At 35.0% G+C, this 23931-nt stretch overlaps 1 protein-coding gene and 1 non-coding gene across 5 annotated transcripts; one reads left to right on the top strand and one right to left on the bottom strand.

The window, feature by feature from the left end:
* Window positions 1-2345: 2345 nt before the first annotated feature.
* On the top strand, window positions 2346-22039 carry Zp3r (uncharacterized). Of its 2 annotated transcripts, none has more exons than XR_008471890.1 (4): window positions 2346-2465; window positions 19554-20028; window positions 20089-20225; window positions 20340-22039. It is a non-coding gene; the product is annotated as an uncharacterized Zp3r (transcript). The 2 variants fall into 2 exon arrangements; XR_008471891.1 differs by lacking the exon at window positions 2346-2465 and adding an exon at window positions 16475-17501.
* On the bottom strand, window positions 6814-16383 carry LOC105219925 (uncharacterized). Of its 3 annotated transcripts, none has more exons than XM_011196275.3 (3): window positions 16262-16383; window positions 15163-15751; window positions 6814-7133 (listed from the first exon to the last, which is right to left on the bottom strand). In XM_011196275.3, exons 2-3 carry the CDS (start codon window positions 15694-15696, stop codon window positions 6924-6926), a joined length of 744 nt encoding a protein of 247 aa, XP_011194577.1. In that variant the 5' UTR covers window positions 15697-15751; window positions 16262-16383; the 3' UTR covers window positions 6814-6923. The 3 variants fall into 3 exon arrangements, with proteins under 3 accessions (XP_011194577.1, XP_011194576.1, XP_054090171.1); XM_011196274.3 differs by having other exon boundaries at window positions 15163-15770; window positions 16262-16375; XM_054234196.1 differs by having other exon boundaries at window positions 15163-15733; window positions 16262-16371.
* Window positions 22040-23931: the final 1892 nt, after the last annotated feature.

Raw genomic sequence — 23931 nt, 5'->3', positions numbered from 1 at the left:
TAGGGGCTTTGACGTTTAACTTTCTTAATAGTTATTCAGAACTAATGTCCATAGGAGCGGAGATAACACCCCACCTTGTTGGGTACCTCTGCGGACCTCCTTGGTCATTCTGGCGTCATTCCATTCTGCTATTATCCTTCTTGAAGTCAAGATTCTTTTGACCCACCGTTGTATTGCAGTCTCAACGCCTATTGACTCGATACTGTTCAGAATGGCTTCCGTTGACACGTTGTTAAAAGCTCCGGAGATGTCCAGGAAAGCTCCGAGGGCATATTCCTTATATTTCAAGGCTTTTTCGATGCTGAATAGCGTTTTTAATCGTTTTAACCATCTTTTTTAACCACGGCACAACTAACCATTGAGCTTTTTGCAGCATGGCAGGATTCAATTCCATCCGTACCGGGTGATTTGAATGCGTCGAAGGACTGGATTGCCCATTCTATCTTCCGTTCTGTTATGATATTTTCGGGTACACTTACAGCCCTATTCCCTTCGTTAATGGGACTAGCCGTGTTCTTGCAGCCCGGGAAGTGCACACTGAACAGGTCTTCTAATGAACCCTTACAGTTATCCGTCTACTCCCCGTCATCTTTGCGAATTAGACCAAGCACGACAGGGCTTTTGGAAAGTAGCTTCCTGAGCCTCGCTACCTCGTTGGTCTTTTATAAGCTGCTACAAAAGTTTATCCAGGACTGTCGTTTGGTCCTGCGCACCAACTTTTTGCAGTCCCTTAAAAGATCCTTGTACTCGTTCTAATAGTCCTCACTTTCTGCTAGCTTGGCCCAGTTGAACATGTCACGTACAATGCGTCTGTGCAATCCGAGCTCCTTGAAATGCTTTATTGTGAGCATTTGTGAATAGATTCACGCCTGCCTCTACTTCTTCATGAGGATTGAACACGCAAGGTTTTAGTCTTTTGTGCTCTAATATTTGAACATAGAAATCCCAGTTTGTATTTCTGGGATAAAGTCTACTTTAATTTTCGGTTCAGATGTTATAGAGAAGTAGATGTACCTGTGGTCAGAGAAGGAAGGTGTACTTAGCACCCTCCAATTCTCTACCATTGCACATCTACCGGTATAGAGTGTTATGTCTAGAACGTTTTTTGAGGTGGGTCCCATATATGTAGGCTCCTGTCCTCGGTTAGCTATTACTAGACTACTCTGTAAAATGAAGTTGAGTAGGGACTCACCTCTTTTATTAATGTCGGTACTGCCCCAGATCGTGTGATGGGCGTTGGCATCGGCTCCCACTACTTGGGCGTGCTTCCTTTCTCTGGATGCCGCTACCAGCCTATGGACCTCCGCCGTGGGTGCCTCGTCATCATGTGGCAGGTAACAGGATGCAAGGAGTATAGGCTCATACTTGACATCCTTTACCGTCACAACAGTCAGGTCGTCTGTGGAGAGGTTAAGATCAATATGGGATTACATATTTTTGCTCACTAATATGGCTGTTCTTACCTTGCTAATAACGCTCGGGGTGTATGTGGTGAAGTTTTGTGACTTTAGTCCAGCGACCACGTTACCCGATGCAATCCATGGCTCTTGGACTAAAGCCACATCGTAGCCGCCCTTCTCTAAGTTGAGAAGGAGCTCGGCGGAGGCGATCCTACTTTTGTGGAGGTTGACCTGTATTACCCTCAGCTCTCGGTTCTCCATTTCCAGAGTGCTTAGGAGTTTAAGATCTCTTATTTTAAGTGGTTATATACATACATATGTGGAGGTATGGGGACTTGTACATTCATTGAAATGAGGACGATTTCCTCAAAAAGGCTACTTTTTCCATCTGATAAAATGTATTGAAAACGAAAAATGCATAACATTGATATGAAAATTTAAACAAAAAAATGAAATCTTTTAAGGACACGGTAAATAAATTACGAACAATTTGAACCAAAAAAAAAATTGAAATCGGTTGAAAACTATTTGGGTAATCCAAGTCACCGCAACGACGTTTTCGGGAAAACATGATTTCGAGATAATCGCATTTAAGCAAGATGAAAAACGATATAACTTCGCTTCTACTTATCGCGTGTTCAAAATTTTATTATATTATTCTATTATACTTTTAATATGTGTAGCTGAATAATATCCAATATTTCCAAAAAAAAAAATGAAAAATATACAACATTAAAATTCAATTAATAAAGTGAATGTATATTATTTTGTTTTTGTGGAAAAATATATTTCTCTTTTGTTGCTTACACACTCTCTCGATCTCTTCGGATTCGAATTAGGTTTGGTCCATTTTTACTCTATTTGGACCACTTTTTGGTCTATAAATAAAAAGTCAAACGGGAACCGTGATTGGGAACTTGTAAAACCTCTCATTCTAGATTTTAAGTAATTTTAAATGAAATCCAGCTTCAGGATATATCTCCGTTAGTTTTTTAATCTGTTGCTTTGTAATAAATTTAATTTTCTTATATCTTTGTAAAAAAATTTACTCACTTAAAATTATATGTAAGTATATGTTTTATTTTCATTCCTGCACGAAGGTTTAACGATGTCTACTAGATAACAGTTGTCAGTTCTTGTTATTACCGTCAACCGCACAGAATAGTTATATAGGTTTAACAGTTGAAGTTCAATAAAAAAATTTGGATGGATTGAGTTTTAATCGATTATACAGAATTTCGGAACATTAACTGCACTTCAGTTTGGTTGTAAACCGTAAAAGGGATTATAATCAATTATGAGGTTCCCCAAATCAATCCGCGCATTGCGTTGCTTTCTAGGTTTGTCCACCTACTATATGCAGAAAAAATACGCTCTGACCCCATCACAAAATATCTTCTATGCGAAGTTCTTCTAAAAAAATATATATATAATATAACTTGTGACAATAAAAGCAAAATGAAAATGAACCAAAGAATCAAGTATATTCTTTCTACAGAATTAATTCTTATTCTTATCTTGAGTATAAAAAGTATTTCGACTTGATCAAAAGCGCATGATCTTACGCAATTGATTCTCCCCTTCCACAAACTATGTCGTCTGGTGGCGAGACTATCTGCCGTGAAAAATCATCCACAGAAGTAGTCTCCACTAACACAAATCTTGTAAATTAAAGGTAAAATTGATAGTGTGCTTTTTCGGCAATGCAAAGTAATGTAGTATGCTTAAAAACCCTGTTCGGAAAAGCAAAACTAGCATCTACATCAGAATTGAATTTTCGAAAAAGCAAACATGGCGTAGCTGATGCGCAAAAAAGCGCATTTCTTGCAGGGAAGAAAAAGTAGTTGAAGAAAAAATTTGCAAGACAAAGCTTTGCAAAATTGTAATTTAAATTATTCAATAATCATAGCTCCAGTAAACGATAACATAATAAACGGACAGGTAGAACAATTTAACGGAAATTTTACCAAAATCAATCACTGCATTAATGCAAGTATTACTTGAAATCTAAACACATTTACAAAAAATTTAAATACAAATTAAATTTATATCTAAAAAAAAAATATTTTAATAAATTTAATATTTTTAATCTAAATAATTATAGATTTTGTATCGATATGCCTTCCCGGCCCTTTAAATCAACTATCTACTCGATCTTGCTCTGGAGTCCGTTTATTTGAAGTATCTTCGCCTGTCTCGGTTAGCTAGTAATCCTAGGTGTGAGAGTGATGTGCAGGGGTTGGTTGTTGCTTCTTTAATGACTTCAGGTGCAGTTATCGCACATGGGTTGGCGACACCGTTTGGGGTTAGCGGCGCGGTTCGTAAGCTCGGTGTTTATTGCACAGCCATAGAGCTGTCTACCGCAGTTGTGCATTGACAGCATGGAGCCACATCCCTTCCTTATGTAAATTATGTCCAGAACCGATATTAACACGGCTCAATGACACCTCGATTCAAAATGATGATAAGCAACCCTGCTGCAAGGTGTTGCGGAAGTACTGAAAAATTTGATTTATAACTTACTGATCCCAATCGTTAGATAGCCGAGAGGACATACATTGGTCGGATAAAGTCTGGGTCAATGGCGATACCGCAGGACTGGCTGTCGGGGGAATTGAGTATTTTGGCAACGCTCGCTGAATATAATATACTAATAGACCCGGCCACACGTTTTTGGGGCTAAGGTATTGATTACTCGAGGTTGATTTATGTTACGCAGCATGATGACAATTCACACTACCTTTAATTGCAAAGTGAGTGGTGATAGTACAGGCTATTTTAAATAGTTTGGGATAATTGACTACGTCATCCTGGTTTGTAGCTGTGTCAACTCCCTTGGACCGAAATTCTAAATTGTCGCATTAAGATTATCGATATCTTTTTTTTTACCACCAATATAGGTCATTCAATCAGTCATTTATGGTTATCATATTGAGGTTTCATGTCAGGAAAACTTCTCTTTCGAGTCAATGAAGTGACAGAAATCTGTTGGAAATGCTATTAATGCATCGAGGTGTCAACTGCCAACTACTTCTACATTCGCAATTTGATATTGTTGCAAAAACACTCATATGTTAGTTTTTAATTGGCGAGTCTTTATGTGTCGCCACAAATTAAATGATTTTAGGCATGCGATTAGCCCGTTAGTAACAGTTGATCCAGGAATAATTAGAAGAGTCTGGCGTAAATCACCTGCTAACAGAATCCTGGTTCCACCAAAAACGTTCATCGACAATCAAGATCTTTTAAAGTCCTGTGCAGTACCTCCAGCGACTTCTTGAATATTTGGAAAATCTTCGTTATAGCGCTATTTTTGGCGATTTTGCCGACTGGTGTTTCGTTCATTTGCAATTTCGTTTGTTTGCCTACTAACAAGTGCCAAGTTGCCCCTATACCCGTTAACCTTGGTGGTGAAAATGAGTGAAATTGGTTCTGGAATTACATCAGCCCTCATATACTAAATACGATGATTTTCTATTGGACTTTATTCCGAATAAATAGGTCAAATTGTGTGTTATCTTAATAAAATTACATCAATAAATTGTATATTGTGTATTGTATTGAGTATAAAATGTTCGGTTGGACCCGAACTTAGCCTTTCCTTATTTGTTACAAATTGTTTTGGGCTATCGACACAATCTTATACAATTGAACAATAACAAAAATATTTTAACAAAGCAACAATGATAACCTTCAAAATATTATTTTTTTGTTTTCTCTTTTCATATTTTTCTTCTCAACTCTAATAAAATTCTCTTATTATTATCTTCCTAGCAATTTTTCCATATTTACTCACTTTCTAATCTTTTTATAGCCTTCCAAGAATATTTCAAGACTAAAATTAGCCAGATCCGTTTGGCCGTTCTCGTTTTTTTGCGGCACAAACGAACAGCAATTCATTTTTATATTATATTATTATCAAGCGACAATTTTTTTAATTCCGCACAGGACCATTCAGTAGGGAATCGACCGCGCGAGTGATCTTAACCCCCTCCTGTACCTCCGTGCCCGAGTGATATCTTTTGAATGGAATGTCAGAATCTAATAATTCAAAAAGTTATATAAAGGTTTTGAAGCGATCTTAAATAATAAATCATTTATTTCGGTAAGAATTAATACTATGGTACAAATAAAGAGCATTTTCAAGTAGTGGTATTTTAATTAATTTTTTATATAAAATCGTTTATAGTGACAAAACTATTTTTGTAGATAATGATGAGTTATACAAAATTGTAGTACATCACTTTGTTATATCTTCAATCGTTTTCGCAACATTCGCGATTAAAGAAAGTTTTTTGGAATTTTTTTACATTATCGGAGTTTTGGTAAGGAACCCTATTTCTTTTTTTAAACTAAATATAGTCTATGCCACTCAGGGATAGTATAGCTTTCCAACGGTGAAAGAATTTTTCAAATCGGTTCAGTAGTTTCGGAGCCTATTCGAGACAAACAAACAAATAAACAAACCTTTCCTCTTTATAATATTAGTATAGATAGGATAATTATCCTACATTATTTTTCAAGACGATAACGGCGCCCCCACAAAATGGAAAATAGACGACGGAGATAATTAAGCAGCATGCATTTTAAACGAAAATATAAAACAATACATTTTAAAATGGAGATAAGTCTTGATATATATTAAAACGTCGAAGATGTTATAGCCAAAACTGATGTGGTGCAAAATACAAAAAGTTTTCGAGAATATTCCATTTCATTGGAACTTCCAAGCACTAAGTACAACGGCAGTAGTTTATGAATTGAAACTATGAGCCATTCTCCGTTTCTTTGCTATTTTTACATATAACGAGATTATCTCCATTTACGAGCTTAACTCGATAAACTGTAATTAAGAAATGATATTTACCATACAAAATTCCTCTCTTGATATTCCTAGATTTATCGATAATTTTGCGATGAATAGGAGAAATGTCAAATGAAAATGTAAGCAAAAATGGCCGACAGCAAGAGAAAAATGTGTAATACAACAACAAATACAACACATTTGACAATTGATAGTCTCCTTTGACTATATGTAGACGGTTAGATTATTGAACGAGCTTAGAACGCGATTATTTTCATATGTAAACATATTATTACATAGTATAAAAAGTACATTTACGGGAGTAGTAGGTCCTATAGATTAATCACGTTCGCGTTACTCAATTTGATTTTCCGACCTCGTACATATTTCCACGCGTGAACGAACTGCTTAAAAAATGTATGGGTTTAATTTGAATTTGTTTTTGATATTTCGATATATTTAAATAATTTTTAAACTAATTTACAATATTTGAATATTTACGTGCATGCATATGTATTTACATATTTACAAAATGAGGAATTTTAAAATATGTTTTTCGTTAGTTATAAAGCGAATATTTTTTTTTATTTTGAAAAAAAAAAAACAGCCTTAAGTCTTTAAGATATTCGTGGTTATATTCTAGTTCTACATATTTTTCTTTATTTTTAATTACAGTTACAAATATGTATTATACATTCTACTTAAACTCATTTTCATTTCTACATTTTTTTGTCAAATCTAGAATTATAGATAAAACTACGATGTTCAGGAGTTAAAATGGGATTTATATATTTAGAAGTGTTTTCAATACGTTTACGAAAGCGATCTCTATCACGGGCAAGACTTTCCCAATGTCCCTTTCTGGCAGATTTATAAGCGTAGCTCCAGGCATACATCATATGAACTTCTGGATTTAAGTTAAAGCGTACCTGAGAAATATAAAATATTCATTATGAAAGAAAAGTACAGATAAAATCAATCATGTAAAGTAGTTGGTTACAAAAATGTTTTGAAATAATGAAAAATATCTCAAAATGTAATGTTCTCTCTCGGTATTATTTCTCTCGGTAAGATTTGGTATTGGATCAAACTTAGTTTTTCCGGAAGATTCAGTCATAAGTAAACACTCAACCTTCACCAAACCTTCAACTTTTATTGTGGGCATTATGGGACTGTAAAACAGTTTTTCATTCCACTCCTTCCAGATCAACTGTCGTCCATTAGAAATCATTTTTTATCGGATTATATAATTTTGCTCCAACTCTTCACTGTAGGGTTCTATTTGTGATTTTTTTTTTTAATTTTCGCAAATTTCAAACGCAATAGTGTGTGGTAATCCGTTAATCATAGTTTTTGAATCTCGAATCACCATTAAAACAATTTTTGCCAAATATTTTCCGGATCGTCACATTAACTTTCATTGCGGTTTTCACCAGTGTCGTCTATAACCTCTTAAATTCTCTGATACACATTCCTCTTGAGGGATTTATTTAAAATTGAATTGATGAATGTGACAACTTGTGACAAGGAGGGGGGGAGGGGTTAAAAAGTCCTTAAATTCGTGTGACGTAATTTATGGATGGCCCCTTAGATGTCTATGACAAAAATTAATTTTCTCATTTTCCTACAAGCAGGGTTAAATAACCGATACAACAACAACGGTTTTAAATTCAAATGATTTTTTGCGTGCAACTAGTTAACAACGATCTTAGGATCTTAGCAAACAATAGTTTTTTCCATTAATTTGATGTCAAGTGGCGGTATTTCAAAGCTACTCCAAGCGAATTTTTCGAATGCGATCAGAGAGAAGCGACTTCTTCCTGGAAATCCTCCCAAATAGTCCTGCATCTCACAAACGAATTTTAATAGTGTCTACGGCGTTTTTTTTATGCCCAAAATATAAGCACTAATTTCGTTGGCAGTTTTATGGGTATCCTTTCGTGATTCACGAAAAAATCAATTCGTCTTCTCTTGTTGTCGTTTTACGCGATATCCTTCTGGGTGGAACTCGTTTTGTAGTTTTATTTTTATTATAATACTGGATTGCATTAAATGGCGTTGGTTTCGAAATGTGGGGTGATTATGGGATTTCACCGTTTGACCTCTCGCAAGGGGACAATAAAGGTCCTAATATCCTCAACACAGGATTTTTTATACTCTCGCAACAAATGTTGCTAAAGAGAGTATTATAGTTTTGTTCACATAACGGTTGTTTGTAACATCCAAAACTAAACGAGTTAGATATAGGGTTATATATACCAAAGTGATCAGGGTGAAGAGTGGAGTTCAAATCCGAATGTCTGTCTGTCCGTCCGTCCGTCCGTCTGTGCAAGCTGTAACTTGAGTAAAAATTAAGATATCTTGATGAAACTTGGCACACTTATTTCTTGGCACCATAGGAAGGTTGCAATGAGCAAAATCGGACCACTGCCACGCCCACAAAATGGCGAAAACCGAAAACACATAAAGTGCCATAACTAAGCCATAAATAAAGCTATGGAAATAAAATTTGGTATGAAGGATCGCACTATGAAGAGGCATATTTGGATGTAATTTTTTTGGGGAAGTGGGCGTGGCCCCGCCCCCAAATAGGTTTTTTGTACATATCTCGCAAACCAATAGAGCTATATAAACCAAACTTTCTACAGTCGTTTTTTTAGCCACTTCTTAATACAGTCCAAAAATGAAAGAAATCGGATAATAACCACGCCCACCTCCCATGCAAAGGTTAGGTTGAAAATTACTAAAAGTGGGTTAACTCTCTAACGAAAAACGTCAGAAACACTAAATTTCACATAAGAAATGGCAGATGGAAGCTGCAGTCAGATTTTTTTACAAAATAGAAAATGGCATCGTCCACTTATGGGTCAAAAACCATATCTCAGGAACTACTCGACCGATTCGAATGAAATTCGGTATATAATATTTTCTTGACACCCTGATAACACGGACAAAAAATGGGCGAAATCGTTTCACAACCACGTTTACATTCCTTATAGCTCAATTTTGAATTCCATCTTATTCCCTCACTTTATAATATAAACATAAGGAACCAATGAAGATAGCGGAATAAAACTTTACACAATTAGTGCATATCATCTCTGGCTTCTCTTGTGAAAAAATTGTCGAAAACGGACTATAACTTTTCAAGGCCCCAGATATTGAACTCAGCGCCTAAGGGTAAATTTTAACCGAAATTTGGGTAAATCTCTAAGATAATTTAATGTAATTCATATGAAATTGTTATACTCTCGCAACCTGTTGCACAGAGTATCATAGTTTTGTTCACATAACGGTTGTTTGTGTCACCAAGAAATATAAGAGTTAGATATGGGGTTATATATACATAAATGATCAGGATGACGAGTAGATTTGAAATCCGGATGTCTGTCCGTCCGTCTGTCCGTCTATCCGTGCAAGCGATAACTTGAGTAAAAATTAAGATATCTTAATGAAACTTGGAACACATGTTCCTTGGCACCCTGAGGAGGTTGCTTTCGAAAATGGGCAAAATCGGTCCATTGCCACGCCCACAAAATGGAGGAAACCGAAAACCTATACAGTGTCATAACTAAGCCATAAATAAAGTTATGAAAATGAAATTTGGAACATAGGATCCCATTAGGGAGAGGCACATTTGGATGTAATTTTTTTGGAAAAGTGGGCGTGACCCCACCCCCAAATACGTTTTTTGTATATAACTCGCAAACCAATAAAGCTATGTAAGCCAAACTTTCTGCAGTCGTTTTTTTAGCCATTTCCTTATACAGTCCAAAAATGAAAGAAATCGGATAATAACCATGCCCACCTCCCATACAAAGGTTAGGTTGAAAATTACTAAAAGTGGGTTAACTCCCCAACGAAAAACGTCAGAAACACCAAATTTTACATAAGAAATGGCAGAAGAAAGCTGCACTGAGATTTTTTTACAAAATGGAAAATGGGCGTGGCGTCGCCCACTTATGGGTCAAAAACCATATCTCAAGAACTATTCGACCGATTTCAATGAAATTCGGTATATAACACTTTCTTGACACCCTGATGACACGGGTGGAATATGGGCGAAATCGGTTCACAACTACGTCTACTTCCCATATAACCCAATTTTGAATTCCAACTGATTCGTTCACTTTATAATGTATTCATAAAGAACCAATGAAGCTAGCGGAATAAAACTTTACACAAATACTGTATTTGAGCTGTGACATCACTTGTGGAAAAATTGTCAAAATCGGACCATGACTTTTCAAGGCCCCTGATATCAAACATGAAGAACTCAGTGCCTAAGGTTAATTTTTCACCGAAAATATAGGTAAATCCCTCAGATATTTTAATGTAATTCATTCCCTCTGAATTTTTTTCTTATAACAGTTTCTGTCTGTACCTGAAATGGTAAAAATCGGGTCATAACTTCCCCCAGATCCCATATACCTAATTATAAGTAATATTAAATTAAGTGATCGTATAGTCTTCGATACATTGTATCTTGGTGGTGAAAACGAGTGAAATCGGTTTAGAAATTACCTCAGTCCCCATATACTATTTATGATGATTTTCGTTATTCTATTGAACTTTATGCCGAATATATGGGTCGAATTGTGTTGTCTTTATAAAATTACATCAATAAATTGCGAGAGTATAAAATGTTCGGTTACACCCGAACATAGCCCTTCCTTACTTGTTTTTTTCTAATAGTGTTCTGTTAAAAAACTTATTAAAATTGGGTCATAACATCTCCATATACCTAATTATTGGTTTTTCAAAAATACGGTGGGCTTTATTTCACATATATGTATTGGTTAATATTAGAGTTACCTCAGCCCTCATATAGTATATATTACGATTTTCGTTATTCTATTAAGCCGAATTTATGGGTAAATTTTGTATGTTTGTAAGTTTCTTCAATAAATTGCGAGAGTATAAAATGTTCGGTTGCACCCGAACTTAGCCTTTCCTTACTTGTTCTTATATGTTTTTAAAAAGTGAATATTTTCAATAAATTTATTAATATTAGTGAAACAAAAGTATGGGTAAACAAGTAAGGAAGGGCTAGGTTCGGGTGTAACCGAACATTTTATACTCTAGCAATTTATTTATTTAACTTTATTTATATTATATAATACACAATTTGACCCACATATTCGTCATATATATTGTATAAAGTCCATTGAAAGTTGGAAACCATAATATTAGGTTAGAAGCACCGAGGTCCTCGTGTTCGATATATGGGGCCTTAAAAACCTATGGTCCGATTTCGGCGATTTTTAGAATGGGGCTGCCACACTATTAACATAGTATTTGTGTAAAGCTCTGCATCGATATCTTCACTAGTGCTTACTTTATATATTGTAAAGTAAACGATTCAGATCGTCTTCAAAGTTCTGGTATATAGAAAGTAGGCGTGGTTGTGAAGCGATTTGGCCTATTTTCACAACATATCATTGGGATGTAAGGAAACTATTACAAAGCAAGTTTCATTGAAATCGGTCGAGTAGTTCCAGAGATATGGTTTTTGACCCATAAGTGGGCGACTCCACGCCCATTTTCCATTTTGTAAAAAAATCTGAGTGCAGCTCCCTTCTGCTATTTCTTCTGCAAAATTTAGTGTTTCTGACGTTTTTCATTAGTGAGATAACTCACTTTTAGTAATTTTCAACCTAACCTTTGTATGGGAGGTGGGCGTGGTTATTATCCGATTTCAACTATTTTCATGGTGTGTGGTGGGGTACGTAAGAGAACCGACTGCAGAAAGTTTGGTTTATATAGCTTTATTGGTTTGCGAGTTAAATACAAATAACCGATTTGTGGGTGGGGCCACGCCCACTTCCCCAAAAAAATTACTCCAAATATGCCCCCTCCTATTGCGATCCTATATTCCAAATTTTACTTTTATAACTTTATTTATGGCTTAGTTATGCCACTTTATGTGTTTTTGGTTTTCGCCATTTTGTGGGCGTGGCAATGGTCCGATTCCGCCCATTTTCGAACTTAACCTTCTTATGGTGCCAAGGAATATTTGTGCCAAGTCGTCAAGATATCTTAATTTTTACTCTAGTTACAGCAGGACAGACGGACGGACGGACAGACATCCGGATTTCAAATATACTCGTCACCCTGATCACTTTGGTATATATAACTCTATATCTAACTCTTTTAGTTATAGGTGTTACAAACAACCGTTATGTGAACAAAACTGTAATACTCTCTTTAACAACATTTGTTGTGAGAGTATAAAAACCTTACATAAAATATCTTAATTCACAAAAAATCTGAAATTAAGCGCGCGAGTTGCGTCCTCAGATGACTCCACAAATCCCAAAATGTCAAAAGCCAATATTAATAAAAGTATTTTTTAAATAAATAAAAACCAAGATTCGCGTTGTTAATTAGGTGCACGGCGCTTTTAAACATTCGCAATAAAAATTCCATTTCTCCGGAATAGCGGATTCGGAATACGATTTTTTTACAGATTTCGAGGGACAAATCTTATGTGAAAGAAACTAATATATTTGCGGGGCAATGTCGTTGTTAATTAGTTGCACGCAACTGTATATACAAAAACAGCCAAAAGTATTTACACAACGTTTTTATACCCTGAACAGGGTATATTAAGTTTGTCGCGAAGTTTGTAACACCCAGAAGGAATCGTCGGAGACCCTATAAAGTATATATATAAATTATCAGTATGTTGAACTGAATCGATTTAGCCATGTCCGTATACGAACTAGTAATTCAGTTTTTAAGATATCATTTTGAAATCTTCCAGATGTTCTTTTATCTTCATATGTCGGAACTGCCGATATCGGACCACTATATCATATAGCTGCCATACAAACTGAACGATCGGAATCAAGGGCATGTATGGAAAACTTCCGCATTTTACTACATATCTTCACGATATTTGGTGTGAGTTATTGCTCATAGAAATAATTTAATATCCGAAAAAATTGTTCAGATCGGTTCACTATAGCATATAGCTGCCATACAAACCGAACGATCGGAATCAATGGCTTGTATGGGAAATTTTCGCATTTGAAGTGGTATCTTCAAGAAATTTGTCATGGATTACTGCTTATGGTATTAATATAATCTCCGAAGAAATTGTTCAGATCGGTTAACTTGTTTCTAGCAAACAACCCGGCTAAAAATAACTAGTAAAATGTTTTCTTTTTTTTTTACTTACTTTTTTTTACGCCTTTAGATTTGCTTAAACACAAACAAGTTACTAAAAGGAATGCACCTGTGAAGGGTATATTAGCTTCGGTACAGCCGAAGTTAACGTTTTTTCTTTTTTTTTTCAAATTTCACAGAAAGAGAGAACAAAGCAAATAAACTAATGACTAGCACACATTTTTTGCGTCAAATTTACACAATGCGATTTATCCTTTAACTTGGTTTGAGACAGAGCAGTAATTGGATTCTCTTGCATTCATAACAAACTAACACTGCCTTAAATTATAAAAATAAATACAATGCCGAAAACAAAGAAATGATCGATTATAACTAGTTCTTAAACTGTTACTAAAGTTAACTGTGTTGTTTTAACTTCTGATTTAATAAAAAATTATAGAATTTCAAGGAATATTGTTTATAATTTAATTTAAAAGAAGAGAACTGAGGGGAAACCTGTGATTACTCAAAGATAATGCAGAATGTGATTAGTAATAGTGTTACAAAAAAAAACACAAGTCCTGATAATATTTCTAATTTTGTAAAACTCTAACATTTAACAGTTTTCTTTTTAGATCACTTTACAGCCCTATTCTGTGTACTTTACAAATTCAAGAAGTTTCTAATTTATAAAATTAGAATTATTATCAAGAGCTTCGCATTCTGTGTCCAAAATAAAAAGCTATTTTCGTTATAAATTTTAAAGAAGTATATTGCTCTTTACAGTGGTCTTTACAAATAAAATGTCTCGTTTTGAAAGTGAATTGGTTTTAATGGAGATATTTTACTTTTGTCGTTATTTTTTACAAAGAGGATATATATTCACATGTTGATGGCTCGCGTTATTGAGCCGTTTTTTATTTTAAGAAGTTAATTTTTCATTTTAGGTATAAAAGAAATGAAAAAAATGAGGGTAACTTTGACGAAATTGTTTGTCTGCTTAGCAAATTTTTGGCAATAAAGACAAAGTTTCGATTTTCATAGCTCCCAAGGAACTTTTCTGAAGCTAAGCATAACAACCAACTAAATCAAATTTGAATTCCAAATATTTTTATAATATATAAAGGACCTATTTTTATGTATTTCTATTATATTATATAGTATTATGTAGCTCTGCGGGGAGCAAAAGACTATGGGGGATCTGGAATGGAAAATATATAGCCATTGCCATCCGATTATCAATCAACCTCATTTACGCGCGGCACTCCCTGTTTGGTTAGCGAGGTAAACGAGGCTCTGACGAACGAATAAATACGTTATGACCTGATCATATATATATATAGAGTAAATAGTGTTGTAAAACTAAACCAATTACTTTGCATCAGGTGTGGGAGGCTTCAGTCGATATCTCGACAACAAAATTGGGTAAATATGCTATAACCGGTCGATCTTAAACTATACTTATCAACGAAGCCACAATAAAGAAGGCTCGACACTCATCCAAATAACGACCTTTAGCATGAAAAAGAGGTCCAGATATGGAGCATGGCTTTTTTTGGGCACTCTCTGAAACATCAAGTCTGGCCCAAGATCAAAAGGTTTACTGTGGAATTAAAGTTAAATTATTAACTATTTTGCAATAAATATTGAAATGTATGTGAAAAGCTACGTTATAGAATAATTCAGTTAAATTGTTCTATACAAATCAATAATATTGTACTGAAATCAGCTGTTTCTGTTAACATTATTTTGTTTACCAAACGTGTGAGGAAAATCTTTGCGTACCTTTCTATTTTATAAATTTGTCAAGTGCACAGAATAGGGCTGTTATAGTATTTTCAGACTTACCCTTTTACAATTTTCTGCATTATTAAGACTCTCCACGCTATTATTTAATTTTTTCGTGTCACATCCAAAAAAGTTATTTTTGGTGTAATCTTCATCCTCAGAATCCTCTTCATCATCATCATCATCATCATCGTCATCATCATAATAAGCAGAATATTGTTCACAATTTTGGGTACTGCTGTCATCTTCGAGAAAGTATATATCATCGCTATGTTCAGACAAAGTTCGCTGTCGCTGTTTCCAGTAACTGCATCCTAGGTTTATCGGATGAGAACTAAAAACACTACCTTTTACATTATCACTCCCATCTATTATTTTTTCTTCTTCTGGTATGGCTTCCACTGACTTATTATTAGGCATTTTATTAATATCCTTACAAATTGGCATGCTTAAACCTGATATCAGTTGGGCCAGCAAATTTTGTGCTACAGGCTCCTTAAACGGTGATTTTATATTTACTCGAATAGCACTCTTTGTAGGCACTTCACCATTTGCTGTATTGTTGCATGTAAGCGATATTGATTTTAACGACATGTTTGTTGAATTTAACTTAGAAGTACTTAAACTGAAGCTATTACAAATGGAATAACTGTAAAGAGTTTTTCTGTCTAAATTAAGACTTAAATAAATATTTTTACAAAAGTTTACACCATAAATATTTAGAGATAAAAAATTATTGGCAAATAAAATTGCCTTTACTTTACTAAATATACAAACAAATGTATTAATAAGAATCGAAGACTTGTTCTTCATGTGCACATATTCCGATTTATATACACAAGGAAGGTGTGTAGAAAATAAATTATTTGTTTCAAACATGTGACGATTAATCATTTAATATGTGTTCCAACTAAATCCAAAGTTTATTATTACAACAAAACTATTTGCAAAACAGAACCCATTGAGTGAACACATCAAATTTCTTTAACATCGAACTTCAAGGACATAATTCTCTATAAATTTCATCAGACTTTAAATGTCACCACTTTTTTAAAGTCACTAGCTTTCGGAATTGACATAAAATCATTCTCTGATTCGTATAAATATTGCTTGTTTTGCTTCCACTATATGTAAGTAATTGAGTATAAATAATGTTTACAATTGTCAATCCAGACCAACACAGAAAATTTGTATACATCTTAAAAATTATCTGCTCTTATATCAGTGATTTTACAATATAAAAAACTTAATACTGCTATCCGATGAAACATATCGATATTTCATATCAAGACCGATAACAACTCCTGTGTTCAAACGCGGAAACTTTTATTGCTCATTCATAGAATTTTATATTTTAAATATCAGCAATCAAGGTGCTGTATATAATAGCTGTACTCGATTGGTCACTTCTCTGCGTCAGTGATACCAAGTTTGTTTTACATATTTCGGCAATTGGTAAAAATGGCTCTAAGGACAAATTATTGTCAAAAAGGACAATCAAAATATATTTGGTTATTATTTTTAACTTGATATAAATAATAATTTACTAAATAAAATGTATTAGTATGTTTACATATGAAAATAATCCCGATCTAAGCTCGTTCAATAATCTAACCGTTTACATAGAGCCAAATGAGATTATAAATTGTCAAATGTGTTGCATTTGTTGTTGTATTCCACAAATTTCTCTCGCTATCGGCCATTTTTGTTCACATTTTCGTTTGACACACCAAAAATCTAGTTGTATAAATCGAGATAACATTATAATTTCGGATTATCCAGAGAGGAATTTTGTATGGGAAATCTCGTTTCTTAATTAAAGATTATCGTGTTAAGCACGTAAATGGAGATAATCTCGTTATATGTAAACATAATATAAGGCATTCACGCCGCTAGAAACGAAGCGGTAAAAAAAAAACAATTTTGCGCAGATTTATATTATTTCCACAAAAGAAAACGATGCAACACTATTGCACATGATTAAGAGGACAATTAGCGCAGAGTTGCACCACAAGTGATGCCAGTTTGTTTGAATTACTGGAGAGCGTGTTCTATTGGGTTCTCTAATTGCAAAACTTAAGTCCTTGGCGTTATATATGTGGCAACCTCCTACAATTACTACGGCGCTAACTTTACACTACAGCGCAACACTCTAAATTACAACCCTAGCTTTTAATCCTTTATTCCTTTTATTATTATATTCACAATTGTACTTAAGCAAGAATTAGCAATAAACTCACTCTCTCTAATTTTGGACGTCAAGCAGTAAGCAGCTTTTATTTGTTCCCGCGCCTACTCGTACCTACGCATTCACATTGGTACATACTTGTATACCGCTATACACTTCTACTGATCCCCACGCCTGGTGACTTCTACATATATAACCCAAAATTATTTATGTATGTTATATTTCACTTTTATCCGTTTTCAAGGTCAACTGTGTGACATATTAAATATCTATGCATTGGGGAGAAACTAATCAAACACAATATTCAGATGTTCAAGCAAACTCGTGAGCTCGAAGTGCAACCCTGTGCTAAAATTGCCTATTATGCATGCACAAATTTTTGCATACGAGGACCGCCCAAGGATAACAAGCAAAGAGTAAAAAATCGAATACATAATAGGGGCTAAACATTAATTTTATGTCTATTAAAAATTCTATAGGTGTAGAGTTTTTTGTATAAAATAAAGTGATAGGAGCAACAATGAAAAGCACAGTTATTTTTGGCCGCATTTGTTACTACCCTGCAAGTCAGGTACCGGCGAATTCTTCCTTGAAAAGCCTGTGAGTGGTACTAGCAGTTTCAATGAAAGTTTCTATGCGATTCTTAAGGGCGTATTGACAAAAGTAGCCGTGTAGCAAAAAGTGTGTACGTGTGATCGTTTATCTCTTTCTTGCACATTACATTCATCATTTAGCAATGTATGTATACCTCTTGCACAATTTGGGGAATGATTTTAGTACAATCACGGATGAAAGGCCCAAAACTGCGAACCAAAACTACATGTGCACTTTCAGTACTGTTCTTGGTACAATCACAGATGAAAGACCCAAAACTGCAAACCAAAACTCCACGTGCACTTTCAGTACGGCGACCCACAAAAGCCCTGAAACCATACTAACTATTTTCGGTTAGTTCTACTAAAACCCCAAATGAGAATATAAAAGCAAAATCATCAATCATTAATTATATATTGTAAGCAGCGCACATTATGCTGCATCTGCTTTGCCCTCTAGCACATTGTCAAAACCCAGTTGACGCACGTTGAAAGCATCTGAACCATGTCGTTCCAATTCTTCTCATACTTGTGTTGACCAATGCTTTAATTACTCGTAAAAATGTGACATTCAACCTAATATCTGACGTGTAAATGACTTGTGTTTGTGTTTGCGTCCATAATTCTGGATTTGCTTGCAGAACATACTCCCATCCCTTCGGGAGTTCTACGAAGCTACGATAAGTGACACTAATTAGGTTGCGTACATTTAACGCGCCGTATGAGGTTTGAAATATCTGTATGGAAAATTAATTACAATTTAAGTCAAGATAATATTATTATATTCAACAATAATTTACATGTTTATGGTTTATAGTATGTTTACATTTGAAAATAATCTCGTTCTAAGCTTGTTCAATAATCTAACCGTTTACATATAGCCAAATGAGATTATCAATTGTCAAATGTGTTGCATTTGATGTTGTATTACACATATTTATCTCGCTGTCGGCCATTGTTGTTTACATTTTCATTTGACATTTCTCCTTTTCTTCGCAAAATTTCGATAAACCTAGGAATAACACCGAAAATCTAGTTGTATAAAACGAGATAATTTTGTAATCTCGGATTATCCAGAGAGGAATTTTGTATGGGAAATCTCGTTTCTTAATTATAGATTATCGAGTTAAGCTCGTAAATGGAGATAATCTCGTTATATGTAAACATAGTATTAGCCCTTTTTTTGATTATTGTTGGTGTAGCTTCTATTGCGTACATCGCATTTACAGTGAGATGAAGTATTACTGTATCAACCTCTTCAATTCCATATTTTAGTTTTAGAAAAATCATGTTTTACGCGTTAGTTATTTTAAAATATGTGGTTTAATAATATAAAATCTAATTAAGCTGCAGATCACTAATGTAAAGAAAACACGCAAAATAATAGTCCACAAGCTGCCATTATATAGCTCAAAATAAATCTTGTTCAAACACACGAGAACTTCGGTTGTTTCTTTCTCTCATCCAGGGTGCTGTATGAGTTAAGAGTTGAGTTGAGATTTTAACCTTTTTTGCGTATGTGTGTGTGTGTAGTGGTGTTATTGAATTTCTTTGAATGTGTTGGAGGTTCGGTACCCATGACTTTCTGGGTATTTTACAGACGCAAAATTAAAAAATATATATATTTTTTGTTAATTTTTACTTAAGTCATTTATATTATGTTCCCACAGACACAAATCTGCGAGGTTTAGGTTGCTGAGACGTTTAACTCACTAAACCGCTGGATTTAACGAGATTTCGTCATACAAAAATGACACTTTAAAATCATTTCTCCAAAGTGATTTGAAGCTGAACTTCTCTTTGCGCCATCTGTTGGTCACATTTGTTTAATCGCAGCTGATTTTGACACTACAAACTGTCAAAGTGAAAAAATAAACACACAATTTAAAAGGAGAAAATAACAGACAAAAGGAAAAAACGGAAATAATGACACAGTGTCAAAAAAAGAAACGTGTTGTTTGGAGTGAGGCTACCGAGGCCGATTTAATTCAACAGTGGTAAGAGAAAATGCCACTGCTTCGTTCTTCTAGAAAGAACAGCCACATCTATGAAGAGATGTCCAGCGCCATGATATATGTTGGCCATATACATATATACTGCACAGGAGATCAAAACAAAGATACATAACTTTACAAATAAATACAGGTAAGTAATAAATTATACAGTAAACGTACATACATCATTGAGTATTATTTTTTAATATAGTTTTAGGCAAGAGAAACAAAAAATTGGACCATCGGGTGGCTCCCCTAGTACTTGGAAGCTCTACGAAGTGGTTCACCAAGCAGTAGGCGGCTATAAGAACTTTTCTTCCGCCGAGCTTGTGGAGAACAGCATCGAGGGTAAGTTTTAAGTGTATTGGAGGTTCCATAATTCGAAATGAAAAACGTTTATGGAATATTTTTTATGCTTTTATTTGTTTGTAGAAAGTTTTTAATATGTATGCATATTTTCAGGAGATATAGAGGCGATTTACCTGGAGGCAGAGATAGAAGGGGAGTCGCCGCTCCCGAGCCTTGACGCTGACCCATCTACATCGGGTAGCTCAACTTGGCCATCGTCTAACGAAGCTAACATAAAGAAAAAAACGGCTGTTATGGTAATGGAGGAGATACGTTACGATTTTTTAAAGGCGACTGAAGTGCAGAACACATAGAAGACGACAAGCGACGAGCGACATCTGTCAAATATTAAAATACACGCGTTATTATTGGCACAGATTTTTTGACAACAGCACAACTACACGACAACAGGCTTGTAGTTGTCGTTGTCGCTAAATTAAAAATGTTTCTAATTTTGTCGACGACAATGGGCAGCTGTAGAGTTGCCACTAATATGAGAAATGTAAAATTATTAAAAGTTATAACAAATATGACGTTATTTCGCCAGCAGAAACGTAAAAGAATTTTGATATATCATTTAAAATAACAATCGATTATTTAAAACAAATAAATCGCCAATTTTTACTTTTTTGCTCAAATAATTTCACTTTAAACTAAATATGTAAATTTTATTGAAGTGAAAGATTTTAGTACGGCAACAATGAAATTGTTGTTTGATATGTCGCTGCCGTCTTCAAAATGTTCAAGACGCTGGCTTCAAAGCGACATTTGTGATCAGCCGTCGCTACGTCGTGTCGTGTCGTCGTCTTTGTGCTCAGCACTCGAGGCGATGAAGGAAGCCGATGAAAAGCGTCTGGATATGTAACAAATGTATGTGAACGATGTCAGGGAAATGAAGGACGCTTTTATCGACTTCCTTCGTCGCCAAAACTAGATTTAAGTAGAAATTAAGTTTTAGTTTTAAGATACATATGTAAATAATGTAAAGAATGAATTGTCAATGAAAAAATGAATATAAGAAAAAGAATGTAGGAAAATATTAATATAAATAAACTTAAAAAATGTATATTATATATATATATATAAAATATAGAAATATTTTTTTGTAGTGGAATAAATATTTCAAATAATTACGAACCGAAATATGAAACAAACGCTTGTCTTATTTCCTCTGCTCTTGGGTTAACATTTCCACAAACGTAAGAGACGTTTTCTGGCAACTGTCGAGTTTCGTTTTCGATTTGTTGTGCTGCAATCCACTTTTCATTAATTTCATTTAAATTCATTTTCATTTCTTCATTTAAAAAGTTGTGCAAAACGCCGCACGCTTTGATGACAGCTCTCGTGTGAACCATGTGGTTATCCAAGCCTTTGCCAACGCGTCTAAACCTTGCCTTTAAATGACCGAAAGCATTCTCCACCACTCTTCGACATTTCGATAGAACATAGTTAAATTTTTTTTATCCAAAGGTTGGTTTACACAAAAAGGGTAGGGTTTCATTAAATGTTCAGTTTGAACGCAGAGTCGCCCAATAAAACTACTGGAACATTAACTGACGAAATTTGTCTACTCAGGTCTTTAAATAAACTAGATTGTGCCAACTGGCTTTTTAAAGATGAACTCTCAAATATTGAAGTGCCATTACAACGGCCTGGACTAACAACGTTGATGTATATAAAGCGTCATCTATAACATTACAGATATACATTAGGTGTTAAAAGAGCTTCATGAAAAAACTTACCTTGCATCTACTAAGGCCAAAAGAACTGTGGATTACCAGCCTTTATAATTGCAGTAGTCAACAGCATCTTCTGCTGCTGGGCGAACTTCTATATGACAACCATCTAAAACTTAAAAATATATAAAAAGTCGATCGTAAAAAATTTAACCTATTACCTATAGCTCTTAACACTTGAGGGAAATTCGTTCATTGGGAATTTCTTCAAATACATTGGCCACAAACATCGCCAGACTTCATGGCAGAACTCAATTAGAATGGAGCAGACAATGCTTTTACCAATTCCGAACATATTTCCAACTGTTCGGTATTCTGCAGAAGAGCCAAGAGCATATAAAGCAATAGCAATGCGTTTTTCTAAGGCTGCGTGCATGTCGGAGCTGCGATAAGCGATAACAGCGTCGATAAGAGCAGCGATAAGAGCATAGCGTCGAGTTATAGTTTTGTGTGGTGTGCATAACAGAGCTGCGATAAGAGCGTAAATTGCATTTGCAATTTAAGTTTTGTATAGTGAACAGCTAAAAAAATGAGCGATTCTGAAAAAGAAAATATTTTGTTGATGACATCTACTGCTGCATATTATCATATGCATAATACTGAGGGGACAAAACGCTCGTTTTCGGCGCATCCTATAAATCAAGAAAGGCCAAATTTCGGAGAATTTCATCATCTTTATTGTAGCCTGAGACAGGATCCAAAAAAGTTTTTCGAATCTATTCAAACCGCCCCAACTTTAGCTGACGTTATAATTAAATGCATTTGCTTATTGCATAATGTAATTATTGATAGAAAAGGGATTTAACATCATTTAACTCAAAACTGGACTTTAATGCCTAGAAATATAGTAATAAATCGCAGGGCGACAGAATCAAACTGCTGAGAATATTCGCAATGTATTCAAACTATACTTTTGTATAAACGGTGCATTTTTGTTGTTCTGCTGCTCATAAGCATCAACAAATTAGTATTGAAAAAAAAACAATGGAAAAAACAACACAAATGCACTGTAAGCTTAAATTCATATTAAAGTAACAATTTTACAAAAAAAATACATGAAAACATATTACTGCACTTACGTTTTGTATTAAATTGTGTGGATATTTCTAACCACAATTTATCCAAAACGAACCTGTTGTAGTGGTTTGGATCTTTTCGATCCCGATTGCTGGTTTCAAAAATACTGCACTTATTAAGTCTTCCGTGTCCATCATCGATAAGAGGGTAGAAATTGTAGGTCAGTAATTTCTTCGATGATAGACAGCTAAGAGTGAGTTCGCGCGCTGCTCCGACATGCACACTTGTATTAAATTACATGTATCAATTTTCTACGCTTCGCTCTTATCGACGCTCTTATCGCAGCTCCGACATGCACGCAGCCTAATTGAATTCTTTTCCGGTAGTTAGTGGTTTTCTTCTCCAAGCCTTTCAACATAATGCACAATTTATTGAAGGATTTGCGCTTCATTCGGAAGTTGCTTTTAAAAAATGTATCTGAATTCACCTGGCAATCGACTTCCCAAAACATTTGGCCACGATTCTGAATTACATCTTCTTAACTGGCGTAGAAACCGCTTACGCGGTTATAGCCGAGTCCACAACAGTGCGCCACGCATCTCTCCTTTTGGCGGTTTGGCGCCAATTGGTAATACCAAGTGAAGACAGGTCCTTCTTCACCTGGTCCTTCCACCGGAGTGGAGGTCACCCTCTTCCTCGGCTTCCACCAGCGGGTACTGCATCGAAAACTTTCAGAGCTGGGGCACTTTCATCCATTCAAACAATATGACCCAGCCAGCGTAGCCGCTGTCTTTTTATTCGCTGGACTGTGCCTATGTCGTCGAACAACACATACAGCTCATCATTCCATCTTCTGCGGTATTCGCCGTTGCCAATGTTTAAGGGACCGTAAATCTTCCGCAAAACCTTTCTCTCGAAAACTCCTAGTGCCGTCTCATCGGATGTTGACACCG

This window comes from Zeugodacus cucurbitae, chromosome 6 (genome assembly GCF_028554725.1).
Source record: "Zeugodacus cucurbitae isolate PBARC_wt_2022May chromosome 6, idZeuCucr1.2, whole genome shotgun sequence".
NCBI classification, from domain to species: domain Eukaryota; kingdom Metazoa; phylum Arthropoda; class Insecta; order Diptera; family Tephritidae; genus Zeugodacus; species Zeugodacus cucurbitae.
Note: the sequence above shows the minus strand (reverse complement) of the source record. Positions and strands in the feature narration are given on the sequence as shown.

Bases quoted from the DNA above. Each gene is read 5' to 3' on its own strand.
- LOC105219925 (XM_011196275.3), bottom strand. From the start codon at position 15,696: ATGTCGTTAAAATCAATATCGCTTACATGCAACAATACAGCAAATGGT. The intron at 7,134-15,162 runs GTAAGTCTGAAA...TATATTTCTCAG, and splicing joins ATGCAGAAAATTGTAAAAGG to GTACGCTTTAACTTAAATCC.